Source organism: Lepidochelys kempii, chromosome 1 (assembly GCF_965140265.1).
Source record: "Lepidochelys kempii isolate rLepKem1 chromosome 1, rLepKem1.hap2, whole genome shotgun sequence".
Taxonomy (NCBI): domain Eukaryota; kingdom Metazoa; phylum Chordata; order Testudines; family Cheloniidae; genus Lepidochelys; species Lepidochelys kempii.
In genome coordinates, this window is record NC_133256.1 from 304,557,202 (window position 1) to 304,576,743 (window position 19,542).

Sequence of the window (19,542 nt, forward strand, 5' to 3'; positions counted from 1 at the left end):
GTGAATGGCTAGCCAACTACAAAAGCAGTTTCTCCTCCCTTGGTGTTCACACCTCAACTGCTAGAAGGGGGCCTCATCCTCCCTGATAGAACTAACCTCATTATCCCTAGCCTGATTCTTGCTTGCATATTTATACCTGTCTCTGTAAATTTCCACTACATGCATCTGACGAAGTGGGTATTCACCCACTAAAGCTTATGCTCCAATACGTCTGTTAGTCTATAAGATGCCACAGGACTCTGCTGCTTTTACAGATCCAGACTAACATGGCTATCCCTCTGATACTTAGTGCCCTGTGGGGTTTTACCAGCACAGAACTAATATGACCCTAATTATTTAAAAGTCTAAGATGACAAATTGCAACGTATGGGACATAGACTAATTTTCCACTTCTTCTAGAACGCTTCAGGATGAAATTTTGGCCCCATTGAAGGCAATGTCTGAACTCCTATTGACTACAATAGGGTCAGAAATTCATCCTTAGAATCTTTCATTATTGGAGAGCCCAATATGTGCAGAGATAAGATAACAGTGCAACTTCATTTTGATTTGTGGTTTTTAAAAGAAACTACTGGAAAATGACTGGTAAGTTGTATAGAAAGGTGGCTGAATTTGGTGTTAGAAATTGAGTTCCAAAACAGTTCATTTAAATAAAGAAAACCCATCTTTTTTCAGTGGGGCACAGTTGCTCAGACTGGAGGATAGTTAGCTTAAACCCCAACACTTTAAGTATATGCCTATTTATTCTGTATCTAATCTTTCTGAATGCATCTGGAGCATAAGGTTGTGCAGAAACTGAAAACTGGAGGCAATGCTGAATATATGGTCTCTGTTTAAGTACCGTATGATGAAAGAGCTGACTCGTTGACATGTAAACCACAAAGTCTCTTTCTTATCCTTTCTAAAGGATTTCATAATCAGTGACTTCCCATATGGCCCTTGAAATTCTCACGCTCTATTAAGATAAATTACCATATCGGATTCAGTAGATATAGTAAGCTTATATTGATACTATTAATTATTGTTGGTGTATATTGCATAAAGTTTCTAATATTGTTAGAAAGCAACAGACCCTCAGCTAAACCACATTTTTGTGAGTGCTTCAAATAGTGTCTCTAGTTCTGCTCTTGAGCTATCTGCTAAAAGCACCAATCAATCTATGGTTTCCAGCTATGATGAACCGTAAGTCAAGCTGGCACTAGTTGATTCTGAATGCAATAACTCACTCATTAGATAATTAGTTTTATTTAAACTTCTGGATTCTTATACATCTTAGGTACTTATGTGGCCCCCACCATCCTAGTATTTGAGTGCTTCATAATCTTTAATATATTTATCCTCCCAATACCCCTGTGAGATAGGGTTATCTCCATTTTGCACACAATACCCCAGTGTGTGCAACTTCTGCATCCCCATGGGATAACGTGTTCAGGGATGTGACTCAAAATGCGAACATTAGGCATCCTTGACAGCATTCCCATAGGTGTTTGTGTTCTCTATGGAACACTTGCAGGCTGCTCGAACCTTTGAGCAAGTCTCCACACTGCAACCTCCCATCCATCGGCAAAGCTTTCCCCCTTGCTTGCTCAACTATTTTGCGAAACCCAACGTGCAGTGATAATGGTTGGAACATTTTTTTTCTCTTGCTTCCAACCTATTCTGTAAGCAGTGCCATCTGCCTTTCAAATGGCCAGATACACTCTTGACTACCATTCTGAAACTACTCAGACAACATGTTCCTTCCTTCTGTCCAAGTGGCCTGTGTATGGCTTCATTAGCCAGGGTATCAGGGGATAAGCCGGGTCTCCCAGAATAGCTGGACCAACCTCCACACTATTAATATCTGCAGTGCTCCTACGGGCAAACAGTACTTTCTTCATTAATTTAAACACTACTGAGTTCCAAAAGATCTTAGCATCATGGACCCTTCCAGACCCTTGCATTTATGTCTGTAAACCTGCTGCTTGGTGGTGCGATAGGCAAAGTCAGGTGCAGAAGTTATCTGGCTCTTGCAGCACCATGAAGAAATACCCCTTTTTGTTTATAAATTCTGTGCCCTGACAGGGGTAGAGCAGCAAATAATAGGCACATGGGTTCCATCAGTTGCCCCAATACAGTCTGGGAACCCCATGCATGCAAAGTTCAGTAATTTCCTGAGCATTACCCAGCTTTGTGACCTGGTTAGATAGCACCTTATCAATAGCATAGCAGAGAATGGCCCCAACAGTTGATCTCCCCATGCAATTGGTTGGCTACATACTGGTGGTAATGTTCTGGGGTGACCAACTTCCAGATGGCAATGGTGACCCATTTCTCCACTTGTATGCTGTTGCTAAACCTCCAGAGTCAGTTCTGCACAGATCTTTAAAAAGGTAATCCTCCCCCTCCTGAAGTTTTCTCACCACTGTTGGTTATCCCAGCTCTTCAGAATGATCCTCTCCCACCAATCACACTGGTTTCCCAGGCCCAGAAATGGCACTGAACACTGCATAGGTGATCCAGGAACCGGTTCTCTTGTTCCAACAGCTCGGCACCCTCCTCATCTTCTTCCTTGTCCTGCTGAGTATTCTCTTGCTGCTGGAGGAACTGCTGCTCCTGCCATAGAATATTCTCTTGCTCCCGCATCATCTGCTTGGTGGTGCGATAGGCAAAGTCAGGTGCAGAAGTTGTCTGGCTCTGAATGCTGTAATACAGTCCAAGCAACCTGTGCATTATTCACCCTTAACAATGCTCCATGCCGCTACAGTGACGTATTCATGCTAGCTGACAGCAATTCAAAAATAGCGTGAGCCAGTCCAGTAAAGAAGTGTGGGGTGGATACAAAGGAATCATGGGATATTTTAAAAAAGAAAAATTGAACCCCCCTGGCTTCCCACAATTCACAGCAAAAACAATCCCAGGATTCATGCTGCTCAGCAAAAAAACAAAGGACTGTTGGATACCTCTGGAGAATGCTATGTGCTCAGCTCACAGGAAATTGCCACTTTGTGTTCACAAGATGCAAATTGAAAATGGAACAGGTATTTTGTGCATGCTGTTGGTGTGATTTGCATACTATGAATTACCTGATGCATCAAAAAGCTTTACATTAAACTCTTTGTATAGACACAACCAGACAGACAAAATGACGTGCCCAGAGACACACAGCATGTTTGTGGTGGAAGAGGAATTGAATTTTGGTATCCTAAAGTCCAGGCTAGCACTCTGACCACTAGGCTATCCTTACCTATGGTGTTCTCTCCAAGATATTTCCATCACTATGGTATCTGGGTGCCAGATCCACAATGGAGACTTAGATTCACTGTTGCAATGCCTAATGTTTAGGTGCCCTGCTGTCCAGTGGAATCCACAACTCTGGTAGGTGCCCAGGCTCCCTATACAATGCATAGGGAGAGTCAGGTGCCTAAGAAAGGGATTCACAGAAGCCAGCCAGTTGAGCAGGGAGCTGCCTTAGCAGGACAGTAGGAAATGCCAAGAGGGGTGGGGCCTAAGCCTCCCCCTCAAAGGGAGTTAGACGCCTAGCTCTGGGCCAGAGAGAGGTGCCTTCCCAGTCATCAACCCTCTCGTGGAGTTAGGCACCTAAGGTGGGTCAGCTATGGAGGCAATGACGGTCCTCTTATGCCTAATAATCCAGTGGTCAGAGCACTCACCCAGAATGTGGGAGAGACAAGTTCAAATCCCCACTCTACCTAATGTGGAGAAAGGACTTGAACTCAGGTCTCCTACTTCCTAAGAGTGCCCTAACCACTGGGGTATAGGATATGCTGGAGTGGGTGTCTTTCAACCACTCCTGTAAAAGCTGTTCCACTTTGTATGAAATACTTCATTGGAGTAGGGACTGGAACCTGCATCTCCCCAGGTGAGTGCCCTAGCCACTGACCCATAGTCCTACTTATGCTCTCTGGCCCATGAGAAGTCTCTGAGCAGCCCACTGAATCAGGCCTCTCAGGCAAGGTAGGCAGGGAAATGGATAGTTTGAGGAATCTGTTGTGAGTTAGGTATCAAGCAGCTCAGCAGTGTCAGTAGCTGGGCAGCTTGTGCATGCCCAAAGGCAGAAATTTAGGAGATTCTACCAGCAGAAATGTAGATGCTTAGGGGCTTTAGGTGACTCCCGGGTTTGATGGGGGTTTTGAGGGTTTAAGCACCTAAAGTTGCAGTTAGGCACCTAAATGCCTTTGTGGATCTAGCCCTGAGTGCCTAGATGTATAAATATATTGGTAGCACTTTATGGCTACTTCACAAACCCTCTGTCAGTCTGTGGTACAGACTGTGTAAATAATGTGCATAGTGGGCTAAAATACTTGCATATTAATTTTTTAACTGATTTAGTAATACCTTAAATACTCTTAGTTATGAATCAATTTGTTCACCTTTGAGTCTGGGGAAGTTGCGCTCAGCACAAGACCCAATATGAGGTAATTAATCATGGCTTTAGATGTCGTCTTTGTACTTCACTGATATTGGGACCAGTTGAAGGCAATTAGGAACCCAGTTGAAATCAGAGCAGCCACAGAGCTGCTGTAAGTTATTGTTGCTGCATTGTCACTAGGTGCCTATACATCAGTCTGGGATCAGCAGTGCAGTAGCACCCTAGCCATGCTGCCTTTCTTAGCCATATTCTGGTATGCTGTGAGAGGTGGCTCTGCACTACCCTGGGGAATCCTCCAAGCTGGGGGTAAATTCCTAGGTAGCTGTTTAGGCCAGCACCACGGCCCCTTTGTACCAGTGCAGCAGTATAATAGAGTTACAGTGGGATCTTAGTTATCCCAATGTGTGCAGCACAGGACTTTATAACGATTCATGAAGAACTGAAGTAGCTGTTTTTCCCCCTTGAATACACAATGCTTAGCTTGAGAAAATAGATTAGAACAAGTTTCAGAGTAGCAGCCGTGTTAGTCTGTATCCGCAAAAAGAACAGGAGTACCTGTGGCACCTTAGAGACTAACCAATTTATTTGAGCAATAGCTTTCGTTGGCTACAGCCCACTTCATCGGATGCATGCCTTGGAAAATACAGTAGGACAATTTTATATACACAGAGAACATGAAACAGTGGGCGTTACCATGCACACTATAACGAGAGTGATCAGTTAAGGTAATATTGCGACTTTTAGGTCTGTAATCGAGGGGACCCCATCATAGGACTTAATCACATCAGCCACGCCATCAGGGGCTCATTCACCTGCACGTCTACCGATGTGATATATGCCATCATGTGCCAGCAATCTTTCTCTGCCATGTACATTGGCCAAACTGGGCAGTCTCTACGTAAAAGAATAAATGGACACAAATCGGACGTCAAGAATTATAACATTCAAAAACTAGTCGGAGAACACTTCAGTCTTTCTGGTCACTCGATTACAGACCTAAAAGCCACAATATTACAACAAAAAACCTTCAAAAACAGACTCCAACAAGAGACTGCTGAATTGGAATTAATTTGCAAACTGGACACTATTAAATTAGGCTTGAATAAAGACCGGGAGTGGATGGGTCATTACACAAAGTAAAACTATTTCCCCTTGTTTATTTTCCCCCCTACTGTTCCTCACACTTGTCAACTGCTGGAAATGGCTCATCTTGATTATCACTACAAAAGGTTTTTTTTTTCCTCTCCTGCTGGTAATAGCTCACCTTAACTGATCGCTCTCATTATAGTGTGCATGGTAACACCCATTGCTTCATGTTCTCTGTGTATATAAAATCGTCCTACTGTATTTTCCATTGCATGCATCCGATGAAGTGAGCTGTAGCCCACGAAAGCTTATGCTCAAATAAATTTGTTAGTCTCTAAGGTACCATAAGTACTCCTGTTCTTTTTGTAGATTAGAACAGTTCTCTTTTAATGTGCGATCTGTGTATATAGGCACTAGAATCAATAACACTGAAAAAGACAGAAATGAATAATAAATGTCAACCCAAAATATACCTGGTTTCATTTTTGCTGGTTTTTTCCAATGTGACAGAGCAGCATTTAGGAAAAATGTTGCCAGAAGCAATGCAATTTTTATGAGGCTCTTCTCACAAACCTCTTTGTATTAATACCACAGCAAATTCTGTTGGTGGTAGGAAACTATGACGCCTGCTCCTGGGCCTCCCCCAAGAGAAATTTCACAACGCAGCAACTGAAAACCTTGGCTTATCTGGTAAAAAACCTTCATAACATTTATGTGCTCTGTACTTTATTTCTTTAGCAGGTTGTTTGCTAAATTTGTTCTGCTGTTCTATGAAATGTATTTTGGTTTGGGACACAGAAACAATATACTACAACTCTTATCTGGTTGCTTTGGATTTTTTTTAAATCTGCATTTTACCCCTAGGATCATTGGACATCTATTAATTTTTTTTAGATGTCTTTTTTGGTATTAATTTAAGTGGGATTAATGGTACTTGTGTAAACTTTCTTTTGGCGTGCTAATTCATTTATAGGACTATAGCATTCCTGTAATTGGTATATTAAATCTAACTACTTATTTATAGACTAATATATACACTAGGTAAAACTATAAGGGTAATATCTTCAAAAGTGCATAAGTGATTTAGTCACCTTTGAAAATGGAACTGTCACTTGAAAATTTTATCCATAATTACTATGTGTATATGTCTAGTGTGTGAGTGATTTATGTAAAACAAACAGTGTTTGTTTGTTTAATGTATGAATGACACATGTCAGGACTTTGAGGAAGTATATGATCTCAGATCAGAATTATAGTCAGCACTGATGATGCATTCTTAGAGGTAACTGAATACTGCAAAGAGAAAATAATGCACTACAATATTTAGGTTTCAGAGTAACAGCCGTGTTAGTCTGTATTCGCAAAAAGAAAAGGAGGACTTGTGGCACCTTAGAGAATTTTTAAACCATTTTTCTTGTACTCTGTTCCCTTTCTGTGAACATTCTGGTTCATTGGAAAGATTACTTGCTGATTTGGGTAACATGCTAAACTTGTATTACAGAATATGAATGACTGAAAATGAATTAAGACTAATGAATAAGGAGTATTCACATCTGAGCCTGACTCTTAAGAATTACACTCATCAGTTAAGGAACTGAAACAATGTGTGACCTCTCTCAAATCAAAGCAGCTTGCTTTTTGATCCTTACTACAAATTGCTTGTGAAGAAGCTACAACCCAAAGCTTATTCAGAGAAATTATTTGTTGATGACATGAAATTGTTCAAATAAATTATTCATTACAAATGATTCACCCTTTTCTGAACATGAACCAGATAAAATTAGAGTTCCAATTCTGCAGATGTTTTGACCATGTACAATGTTGATTAAAACCCAGATCAAACAGATTTTTAGTTACTTTCAGTTCCAAATGATTGTTGTACAGACATGAACTTTAAAATAAAGCTTTGTTGGTTTTAGGGGGTTTTCTCGTCTTTCCCCAATTCCCTTCAAAATCTTTGGCTCACACTGCAGGTTACATGCAAATTGTCTGGTGTATCTCATCTTAATGAGAGATTTTACAGTTAGTGTACAATTGTGTGAACAAAAATGGTAATGTTTATATATCTTGTGAACACTAGAGGGCAACCTTTAAAAGATTCATATATAGTAGTCAACATCATTGACTCCTGCAGTCTTTAAGAGGTAGCTGAGGTAGGATTGTGGGAGGCATAGTTCAAAAAACAAGATTGTGTTCAGACATAATAAATTTAGACGCTCAGATAATGAAAACAGGCAATGGATATAGAGGGGATTTGCCATTGCATCTTCAGTTGTCATTTCCTACTGAGTCAGAATACTGTTGGTGAGCAGACAATGGTGGATGTGCTGATTTCTGAAATGAGTATATTAAGCAATACATTTGTGAAGGTGCTGGGCTTTTCCTTTAATACCTAAAAGGAGAGAAATTCTTGATTTTCATTTTGAGTATCAGCAACAAATCGAAGATGCAGGGGTGGGCATCTAGTTAAACAGTGACCAGAATCTAGTTAGTGTTGTAACTCTGACTGTGGAAGAAGGCAAAGTCGGAAAAGACCTGGAGGAACTGCAAGAACTTCTGAGAGAAGAACATTTTTAATGCTCCACAGCAGTGTATTTACAAATACCATGATGATCAGCTAACAGCACACGGTACATGTGTTCTGAGAGAGAAAATCCATTGATCCTCAGCTGCTGTAAATTTGTGTAGCTCCATTGATTCCAATGTAGCTATGATGGTTTACTTTAGCTGAGGATCTGGCCCATAAAAGGCAGGCCCAAGATTAATGGATTTGGCTTTTAAACTAAAGGAGCCTCTCTACAATATGCAAAGCCAATAAAGAGAATCTGCTATGTCAGAGAATCTGACATATTCCACTCATTAGGGAGCAGTCAACAGAATGTTGTTTGTTTAGTATTTTATTTATTTGTTTTACAATAGGATTTTTAGGAGCACTAGTTGTAGACCAGCACCCCATCATGCCTGGTGTGTACGCTTTTTCTTTATTACCATCTTTACAAAGAAAATTGTATCCATTAACTGCTTACTTCTGATAACATTTTTGTCGTGGGCTGAGAAAGAAACTAGTTGTCCTGACATGATATTGATGCTATTGATGAAGCATATCTTGCTAAAACTTACTGGGGATTCTATTTGAAGGAGGGAAACTGAGGTAGGCACAGCTCCTGCAGATAGACTCTGTACAAATATGTAATAAATCATTGTTCTTGCCCTAAACTTCTGAATATATATAGTCTAAATAAACAAGAAGCAATAGGTGGGTGAAATTAATGAGTTGGCGGGATGGGGAAAGAGTTGGAGTAACTGTAAAAAGAGAAAGTTTTAGCACAGGTTACCAACTGTGGAAACAATTAATCTATCAGTAATCACAATTCACCACCAGCCTAGCTGTTATAACATGGATAACACACACCCACACCTTGGTGGTGGTTTGTGTGTGTGTGTACACAGATGAAGGTGTTTGACTTTTTGTAAGAGGATCACCTCCTGAGAAGTACTCACTTGGGGAGATTTAAGCTTACGCACAGTAAACAGCTACAACACTGTTGTTTTTTTAAAATCAAACTCAACACATCATTGAATCAACTGAACTTAAATATCCCAGTGCTATTTAACATAGAAAAACATGTCTATTCAGTATTGTAGTTGCAGTGGTCTCAAACCATGATGCATTTTCATGACTGAAATGGGGCCAGTGCTAGCAGTCAGTGGTTGTCAAGCCAAGGAAGAGTCCTCGGAATTCAAGTTGACTATAACAAGACTTCTGTGTTTTCTTTTAGAGAATAGTTTTGAATTTGTTTAAATGACCAACAAAAACTTATACTGTGTACAAAATGTTTAGGGCTAAGTGTTCTCTCCCTGATGCTTAGATGATCTAAAAAGATGCAATTGGTAGTGTGTTAGTTACATTAGCTTCCTGACTTTCCCAATTTACTATTCATTCTAGCTATAAATCATTGTGAGAAAATGAAGAAAATTAAGATCAAGTTTATTTTTATTAGGTCTTCTATTCTGATGTTATTTCATATGCCTAAAAGCTCTCTCTCTAATCGGAATACCTAAAACTATGGATGACTAGTGGGAAAATACGAATGGCACTAAGTACACATTTTGCAAGAGAAACATTATATACAAGAAAAACAATGTCAAATAACTCTTATTGTACTGATACACATCCCAGGTCTTATCAAAGCCTCCTTCACTAACACACTTCCACACGTTTTTGAAAAGACCTAGGAAACTGCCAACACTCACCCTTTTCTCAGGTGGTATTGGGGAGCAAGGGTGTCGGATTAAGACTTCAGCCTCTTCTGAGACTATTCAGGCTGTCTGTTTTTCCCAAACACTTGTTCTGCTACTCAAGTTCCAGTATGGTATGTCTCAAACTTTGACTTGATCTCCAGTTTTCAAATGATCCCCTATGCTGAATTTCCCCCCAGAAATTTAAAAAGGGTCCATTAAATTTACTTTTTTAATAATGCGCGCAAAAACAATAATAAAAGGATTTTGTATTACTCGTAAATTGCCATTTTAAAAGAATAATCTAAATATAAAGCCATACCCCCTGGGTTTGCAGAAAGTGTGAGGACACATGGTTGCTTGTGATCATGAAAAAGCTATCACAAATGTAAAATGCACTGCATCTTTGAGGGCATTTGCTATATAACCTATTTTTATGGAACCTGGAATTTGGGTGTCTGCTTTTGTGGAAAGGGTGCTTTTATTCAAGATACATAGGCAGCAAGATTGGGTTTTAATCTCCATCCAAGTTAATATCTGGTAATTAACTATAATGTCAGTTGGTGTTGCATAGCCTGGGGTAATGATGCTTTTGAAGTCAATGAGAAGTAGTCAGCAATGCCTACTGTCTTCATTGCCAAAAAAGGTGTTTTTACCCTGGGATAACTAACTCGCATTAGCTATCCTGCTGTAAAATCCTAGTGGAGACAAGGTACAAGCAGATTTTATCAGGAGGCAACTAGGCAAAATCAACCACAGACAGGTGTATAGTGCAGAACTTAATTTGTAATGGAAACAACCCGCACTGTGTCTCCACTAGGATAGTACAGTGGGATTGCTAAACGCACATTTGTTAGCCTGCTTTAAAAAGAACCCCACCTTTTTGCAGTGAAGACATATCTGCTTCTCCCTAATATGGGCTATAAGTAGTTACACAGAATGCCGTAGGACAAGATTTGAAGGTAAGCTGGTTGACCTCCTGCTGTGATAACTGGAAAAAGGGCTTAACTGCACCATCTGTATCTCTTGTTTATTTTTATTTTAAAACCTGGAACAAAATTGGCCTTTTTTCAATTGTGGGAATACAGTACATTATCTAGATGTAGCTCAATTATTTCAGATTCTATAAGGGAAAATGCAGAATCTTTCTTTCAGTGTAACAGTGTCATTATTGCTATCTTGAAGACCATCTCCAACCACTTTTGTCTCTCTTGCAGTTCAAAGTATGATGGGAAGAGAAGTGGGAGGCGAAAAGAACATTGTAATGTTCAATCAAAATTCAAGTAGAGTGTTTTAAAATAAGTAACAATGTTTCTTTCACCAGCATTTGTTGTCTTGGCATCCTGGCAGATGCATACTATTATTATTATTATTTATTATTTATTATTACTCCATGTTATGTCCTGGATGGAGTTTTATTTCTTGACTTTTTGCATAGCACCTTTTACATTAAGTTCAGTGGCTCTTAGTGGAATTTGGTGAAATGCCTGGAAAAATGGTGGCCACCAGATTGGCCTCTTTTCAACAATTAGATTCTGCGGTTCTTGGACAAATCTTAATCTAAAGAAAGCTGAGCCAGATCCACAGCTGGTGTACATCACCATAGCTTCAGTAATGTCGGAATCCAATTTATTCAAACTGAGGATTAGATCTCATGGGGCAGGTCCTCTGATAGTGTTAACTGTCATAGCACTATATACTGCAATGAAGCTATGACAGTCTACACTAGCTGAGGATTGTGTCCCCTCCCTTGTCTTTAAGGAAGGTGAAAAATTGTTTAGATATTTGTTCACTTTCTAACCACAAAAATAACATAACTGCAGGGACCAGGAAGAAAAAGATCATTTAACTTTTCCCGTGGAAGGTTAAGTTCTAATAGCAATTAGACTTTCAAATGTATCTGTGGTAGAATTTAATTACTTTTCCGACCAAAATTTTGAACTAAAGCACTAGATTTCTGGGTTGGAATGATTCTCCTGATACTGTCCTAGTTTGCAACTACAAAAAGATAGAATTACCATCGTGAAGCCTTCCTTCCCGGTTCAGAATGTTTTCTCTGCACAGATGGTAGACATCTAAGAATAGATGAAACTTAAAAGTGTGATTAGAACATGGTCCTAACTCTACAGCTAGTGGCCTTTTCTGTACATTCCAGGATTCTCAGCATATTTCAGTCTTGGTAAGTTTACATCAAGGAGGCAAACATTTGTGAATATCTCAACGAGGGCAGAGATGCTGTTACTGCAGTGAATAAATCCTCTTCATTAGCCTCCCATCATGGCAAAGAACTATTGGTTAGGGTTGCATAGATGGAATAATAAAAATGAATTATTGTGCTGATTTTAGAACAAGTTTGATATTGGAGGAAGACGTTATCTCCTGTAGAGACATTATATAATATATCTTTAAATCCTGCAGGGTAATCTGGAAGCTGTTTGGGCTCTTTTCTATATCTGAAGCAGAGTTTGTGTGCTTCGGCCCAGGAAGTTGTCATTCCTGGTATTTTTGGCTAGTGGATGCTTTTTGTATATATTAGGAGACTTTTGTGTTTAGGAAACTATCCATAGGAACCTAGGAATAACCGTGCTGCAGTCGACCCACGGTCTGTCTTGTCTAGTATCCTGTCTCTAACAATGGCCAGCACCAAATGCTTTAGAGGAAGGTGAAAGAAGTCTGCAATAGACAAATGTGGGGTAATCTGCCCCACACCCTAGAGGTCTCACCCTGCGGCCTAACAGATAAGTCCTGAAGCATGAGGTTTTAATCCCTTCCAACAGTCTTCTTTTAGCATTGACTGTTATACTCTGGATGTTCTTATTATCCATCTAATCATCCAATCCCTCTTTGAATGTTGCTAAATTGTTGATCTCAGTGATATCCTGGGGTGATTGAATTCTACAGTTTTATCACATTTTGATTGAAAACATATTTCCTTGAATGTCCCCTTGTTCTTGCATTAGGAGAATGGGGGCTTCTGTTCTCCCGGTCTACCTTCTCCAGACTATCCATTATTTTATATACTTTTATCATGTCCTCTCTTATTCATCAACTTAGTATGGTGAACAAACCCGATCTTTTCCATATGTCCTCATGTGAGAGCTTTCCCTGGCCCATAGTTGTTCACATTGCCCCCTCTTATTCTGTGATATTGTTTTAAAGAGAGGGCTTCCAGAACAGCACACAGAACTCTTAGTCAGGCCACATCATCGGTTTATATAATGGCATCATGATATTTTCCATCTCTTTCCTTATGCCTCCTAAAATCTTGTTTGTTTTTTTGACCACAGCTGCACATTGACTAAAGGTCTTCATTAAGCCATGTACAATGATGCTCAGGTCCCTTTCCCGAGTTGACATGGTTAATTGAGACCCCTGTAAGGTATATGAATAGTTTGATGTTTTGAAAACGTGTGTTGAAATGCTTGATTCTTTGTTATATACGTAAGACCAAGATGAAAATGTTGATGTCATTTTAAAATGTGTTAAGGCATAGTAATTTTACATGCTTACTATGACGCTATTCTGATTACAAAGAAATCATATTGTTTAGAAATGTTTGACTAGAGAGTATAATTCTGTTCCCAAATTAGAACAGGATGAAGAGCCTTTGGGAAAGAAAATAGGGTCCAGCTTTTGCATTCTTAACCATAAAAGGAAAAACAGAGGCCAGAGATTTTAATTCTACAACTCTTCGAGCCAAGATAAAAGATTATTTCCTAAAAATTGTCAGATTTAGTTATTTTTTCATACATTAAAGTGGAGATTCTTTTAGTGCTCCATAGGTGTCTGAAGTTCCAGACAGTCCCAGGTATCTGATGTTGCTATGGAAGGTAGATATTGCAGAAAGATTAATATGAGTAGTTGCTATTTGTACTCTGGTATGAAAGATTGAGACAATCCAGTATTACTGGTGGTGAGAAAATAAGACTATCCTGTTGTTTTTTGCTGACTGCAAATTGAAAATCTTTTCCATTTGGCAGAATTCTGTTTACCCAAATTGCTGGTTGTTTTGAAGCCAACTGCAGGATAGTTAAAGCAAAGTCTGGTGACTTATAGGTCTTCACATTTTTCCTTAGCAGTCAGGCTGTTGAGAGAGCAGCAAAATATGATACGATGGACAGCTGGTTACTTGAACTGTAGCAGAGCTTTCTCCTACCTTTCTGGGGAAGAAACATACAACCCGTTTCTTCAGACGTAGAGCCTCAGCTAGTGTAAATAAGCCTCGCTTCATTGACTTAACTGGACCTACACCAGTTTACACCAGCTGATGATCTGACCCACTGCTACCTGGCCATTTTAAGATTTGCTCATTGTGGCAAGTGATAGCCTGTAGGAGAAATGAGGAGTGAGTGACTCCATTTGGTTTAGGATTGTTGTGATGTGAAGATCTATGTAATAGAACATTCTGGTTTATGCACTGCCACCTGATTCAGTTACCTCGTTCTGATAGGAAGTGGGAGTTTGTCTCCCCCACTCCTTTCCTTCATGTACAATATGGCAACTGCCTGTATTAGGACTTGTCTACACTATAAAATTAAGTCGACTTACATTAATTCAGAGGCTCGAGATTGAATTAGATAAAGTCAATTGTGTGTGTGGCCACACCATGCTCATTGTCTTGATGGAGTGGGTCCTCTCTAGCTTGCATCAATGCACAAAGCAGTGCATCGTGGGTAGTTATCCCAAAGTGCAACTTGCCACTCTGTGTTTTAGGAAGTTTGTGCAATGCCTCATGGGACTAAAACATTGTCGTGGGGAGAACAGGAACATTGTGTTGGCATCCCATGATGCACTGTGCTCAATGGCAAACAACCCAGTGGTTTTTGCGCCTTAAAACCTCTGCACGTATGCCATAACCCCAGAAGCATGGAGCCTACTCAGTTGTGCACTCTTGCTGTGAGCATCTCAAACACCTCATGCCTTCTTCTGCAGTATTTTCAGAGCCAAAGTGGGGTCCGCCGTGCGATGCCCTGCAAGCAGCCCTGCTGCAAGCCACTGAAAAAAACAATTCACAGTTGCTGCTGGCAGTCACTGAGCAGCTGCACTCTGAGCACCGTTTCTGGTCCCGTGGAACAAACACTGACTGGTGGGACCGCATCATTTTGCAGGTATGGGATGACTAGCAGTGGCTGCAGAACTTTCGAATGGGGAAGGCCACCTGCCAGGAACTTTGTGCAGAGCTTTCCCCTGCCCTGCAGTTTAGCAACACAAAAATGAGAGATGCTCTGACAGTGGAGAAGTGAGTGGTGATAGCTATTTAGAAGCTTGTAATGCTAGACAGTTACCGGTCAGTGGGGAATCAATTTGGAGTAGATAAATCAACCCTGGGAGCTACTGTGCTCCAAGTGTGCAGGGCAATTAATCGACTTCTGCTACACAGGGTAGGGAGTCTGGAAATGTGCAGGACATAGTGGATGGTTTTGCCGTGATGGGGTTTCCTGATTGTGATGGGGTGGTAGATGGCACGCATATCCCATCTTGGCACCAGACCACCTTGCCAAAGAGTACATAAACCGAAAGGGATACTTTTCAATGGTGTTGCAAGTGCTGGTGGATCATGGGGCATTTCACCAACATCAACATAGGCTGGTCGGGAAAGATTCATGACACACGCATCTTTAGGAACTCGGGTCTGTTAAAAAATCTGCAATCCGGGACTTTCTTTCCAGACCACAGAATGAACATTGACGACGTTGAGATGCCTATGTTATCCTGGGGGACCCAGCCTACCCCTTGCTCCCATGGCTCATGAAGCCATACATCGACCATCTGGACAACAGTAAGTAATGGTTCAACTATAGGCTCAGCGAATGGTGGTTGAATTTGCCTTTGGCCGTTTGAACGGGCTCTGGAGAAGTTTACTGACAAGGTTGGACCGATGAAGTGAGCTGTAGCTCACGAAAGCTCATGCTCAAAGAGTTAGTCTCTAAGGTGCCACAAGTACTCCTTTTCTTTTAGTGAAGAGAACATCTCCCTGGTTATAGCTGCCTGCTGTGTGCTCCATAATATCTGTAGAAAAAAGGGAGAAACATTTTCCACAGGGGTGGGCAGTTGAGACAGATCGCATGGCAGCCATTTTTGAGGAGCCAGACACCAGGGCAATAAGAGCACAGCAAGGGGCGCTGCGATTCTGCAAGGCTTTGAAAGCCATTTCAGTAATGAGTCACAGTAATGTGAGCTGCTTGTCTCCACTGTGCTTTCCCAAACCTTCACCTGCCTTGTATCACTGTGTCCCTGTAAAGCCAACCCCCCCCCCCCAAGCTCACTGCTTCTACTCAATAAAGAACATTTATTTCTCAAATCCATTTACTTTATTTAACAAACATAAGGAAAGAGGGAGAATGGGGGGGGGAGGTAGCCTTGGGGAAAAGGGGTTGTAAAGTTGGAACAGGAGAAACATTTTCAGCTGTGTAACATAACACCGCATTCCAGACCATCAAAGGTCTGTGAATGGGCTCCTTCTGTTCCTTGTACCCTCCCGCTGAGTTAAATGAAAGGGATAATGGACTTTTCGCCCATGCCTCAGGGAACGCTTGGGGGAGGGCGATTCTGTGCCAGGCGATGCTGGCTGGCTAACCATCAGGGACTCTACCTTCCTGGTTCTGTTCCTGCAGTTCAACCAGACACCTCAGCATGTGTGCTTGGTCCTTCATAATCCAAAGCATCTCATCCTGAGCCGTGCACACTTGCTCATTGGAAGCTTTCCTGCTCTCCATGTCTAAGTTCTTGGACAGTGAAATCCTCCACGCTTTCAGCTCTGTGTCAGCTGTCCCAGAGGCCTTCATTATCTCAGTGAACATGTCCTCCCGCGTTCTCTTTCTCCTCCTTCTAATCAGTGAAAGTCTGCTTTCAGGTGTTGATGACATGCCAAAGGACACATTTCCAGCTGTCAGTCACTGGAAAAAATAAAGGAGCCATTGTACATGAATAAAATGTTTCCACAGCAAGGCCATTTTCATAAAAAAAACAAACAAACAAACAAAAAAACCTTATTACACTAGGTCCAAGCCGTCACATAATCAGAATCCATAACCGTTCACTGTGCCGTTTTGCTGCTCCAGCCATGGTGAGTATGCCTCCCTGGGTCGTGGGTGACCACACGTTTAATGACGTTTATGGTAGGCTCATATCGGGAGCAGAGGTAGCTAGTTGAACAGTGGCCCTTCCCCATAACACCATGGGAAGCTGTTTACGAACGGGGTTGTGGGGGAACGTTTTCACTCCCAAATTGCAGAATCTCTCTTGTGGGGCTCCGGTCTTGTCAGCCACTTTAAACTACTTGCCAAGCACAGTAAATTAGTAGCCGCATGGTTTGGCGATCTGGAATGTGGGGTGGGTCTAAATGCCCTTTTTTTCCCCTTGTAAGAGCACTTTTAATGAGAACTTCCCCCATTTTGCCTAGGTGACCCTATGTGATATCGGTCTCCTGAGGGTAACAGGGACAGAAAGGAAGGAGATGCTGCAAGCGTCTGGGTATAGATGCGGTCCTTATATTGCTATGCTGTTTACTGCAATGATGCCAACAGAATTAATTTAGGAGTTGCGTGGGAAAGTGTCCTACCATGGTGGAAGAAATAAGACTGCCCTGCCCAGAAACCTTCTGCAAAGGATTGCAGAGTATCCCTATGAAAGTTTCCTAGAGAGATCCACGGAGGATTCCTGGGCTATCCCATAAACAGTCTTTTCCAGGGGCCACCCTCTGCATAGCTGAAGCGGCCTCTTGTAAGCAGAGAACCACAGCACCTCGCTTTTTCTTCACAGTAAACATGCAATACCACCGAATGTGTGTGCCTGCTAAAGTTTAACTGGACTTTGATTGTAACTGTATACTCACCAGAGGTGCCTTCCCCGGCATCACGGTCGGCCACCGTGATGTCCTGTGACCCACAGGGCCCCAGGGTTAAAAATGTTTCCTGGCTCTCGGGGAGAATGGATCCACTGCTCACCTGTTTCCCATTCTCCTCCTCCTCATCACCAGATCCTCCTCCCTTTTGTCTCTAGACTCTCACACCTGTGAGGTGCCCACATTGACTGTGGGGGTGCTGGTAGGGTCATCTCCAAGAATCGCATGCAGCTTGTTGTAGACCCAGCATGTGTGGGGTTCATCACCAGAACGACTGTTCGCCTCCCTTGCCTTCTGGTACGCTTGGCGAAGTTCTTTTATTTTCAAACAGCACTGCTGTGTGTCCCCTGTGTAGCCCTTCTCCCCTATTCCACAAGCGATCTTTGCATAGATGTCAGCGTTTCTTCTGCTGGATCGGAGCTCTGCCTGCCCAGACTCTTCTCCCCACACAGCGATGAGATCCACCGTCTCCTGTGCAGATCAGGCTGGAGTGCATTTGAGGCGTGTAGTGTCCATGATTAGCTGTGCTCAAGCTCGCATGCTCCCAATGCTGATCAAACAGGAAATGGGAAATCAAAATTTCCTGGGGCTTTAGCAGGGGAGGGGCTGTTTCCTGTGTACCTGGTTGCAGTGCAGCAGAGTTGAAAATGATCTTTTGAGCGGTCACAGATGACCATTGTGGGACACCACCTGGAAGCCAATTAAGTCGAATTACACAGAGCTGCATCTGCACGACCTCGCAGTCGGCCCATGAAAATAAAATTAAGTGCTACACCTCTCACAGAGGTGGATTACAGAAGTCGACATTAGAGGCGACTTAGGTTGGCGTAAAGGACCCAGTATTGTAGACACATACATTAACAGGTCGACTTAAGGTGGCTTTCTTCAACCTAACTTTTTAGTGTAGACGAGGCCTTTAGACATTGCTTGGGAAATGGAAAAGGGTCTCCTTAACTTTGAATTTTAACAGGCATATAAAGTATGTAAGGATTTGAGTTCTATGACCTCATTCTAAAACCAGTCTCTCCCACATAATCTCAGTGGGATGCTGAACTATATTTTGACAGTGCCACAAATTTGATGTGCTTCTAGATTTCAAAATCTTATGGCATTGGGGCTAACCTTAAATGTTTCCACTAATACTGGGAGTGTTTCACCCATAACAATAAGATCTTGACTGAGCTTTACAATTTTGACCATGTAAATAATAGGTCTGACATATGTAGGTTTACTGTGAAACTCAAAATATATAAAAAGGAGTACTTGTGGCACCTTAGAGACGAACAAATTTATTTGAGCATAAGCTTTCGTGAGCTACAGCTCACTTCATCGGTTGCATTCAGTGGAAAATACAGTGGGGAGATTTATATACACAGAGAATATGAAACAATGGGTGTTACCATACATACTGTAACGAGAGTAATCATCAGGTAAGGTGAGCTATTACCAGCAGGAGAGCGGGGCTCGCGGGGGGACCTTTTGTAGCGATAATCAAGGTGGGCCATTTCCAGCAGTTGACAAGAACGTCTGAGGAACAGTGGGGGGTGGAGGAATAAACAAGGGGAAATAGTTTTACTTTGTGTAATGACCCATCCACTCCCAGTCTTTATTCAAGCCTAAGTTAATTGTATCCAGTTTGCAAATTAATTCCAATTCAGCAGTCTCTCCTTGGAGTCTGTTTTTGAAGTTTTTTTGTTCAAGAATTGTAACTTTTAGGTCTGTAATCGAGTGACCAAAGAGACTGAAGTGTTCTCCACCTGGTTTTTGAATGTTATAATTCTTGACGTCTGATTTGTGTCCATTTATTCTTTTATGTAGAGACTGTCCAGTTTGACCAATGTACATGGCAGAGGGGCATTGCTGGCACATGATGGCATATATCGCATTGGTAGATGTGCAGGTAGACGAGCCTCTGATAGTGTTGCTGATGTGATTAGGCCCTGTGATGGTGTCCCCTGAATAGATATGTGGACACAGTTGGCAACGGGCTTTGTTGCAAGGATAG

At 41.7% G+C, this 19,542-nt stretch overlaps 1 protein-coding gene across 4 annotated transcripts in view; it reads left to right on the plus strand.

The window, feature by feature from the left end:
• ST7 (suppression of tumorigenicity 7) overlaps positions 1-19,542 on the plus strand; it is a 233,567-nt gene that overhangs the window by 22,207 nt on the left and 191,818 nt on the right. Inside the window, exon 2 of one of the 4 annotated variants that reach the window (XM_073328160.1) lies at positions 6,050-6,145. The exons of 2 other annotated variants lie outside the window; for them this stretch is intronic. Coding sequence is in view for 1 of the 2 variants with exons in the window: in XM_073328158.1 (XP_073184259.1) it covers positions 15,443-15,473 (31 nt within the window). In the remaining variant the exon portion in view is untranslated. Of the gene's footprint in view, positions 1-6,049; positions 6,146-15,363; positions 15,474-19,542 lie in introns of all 4 variants that reach the window. One more of the 4 variants, XM_073328158.1, reaches the window with a different exon arrangement.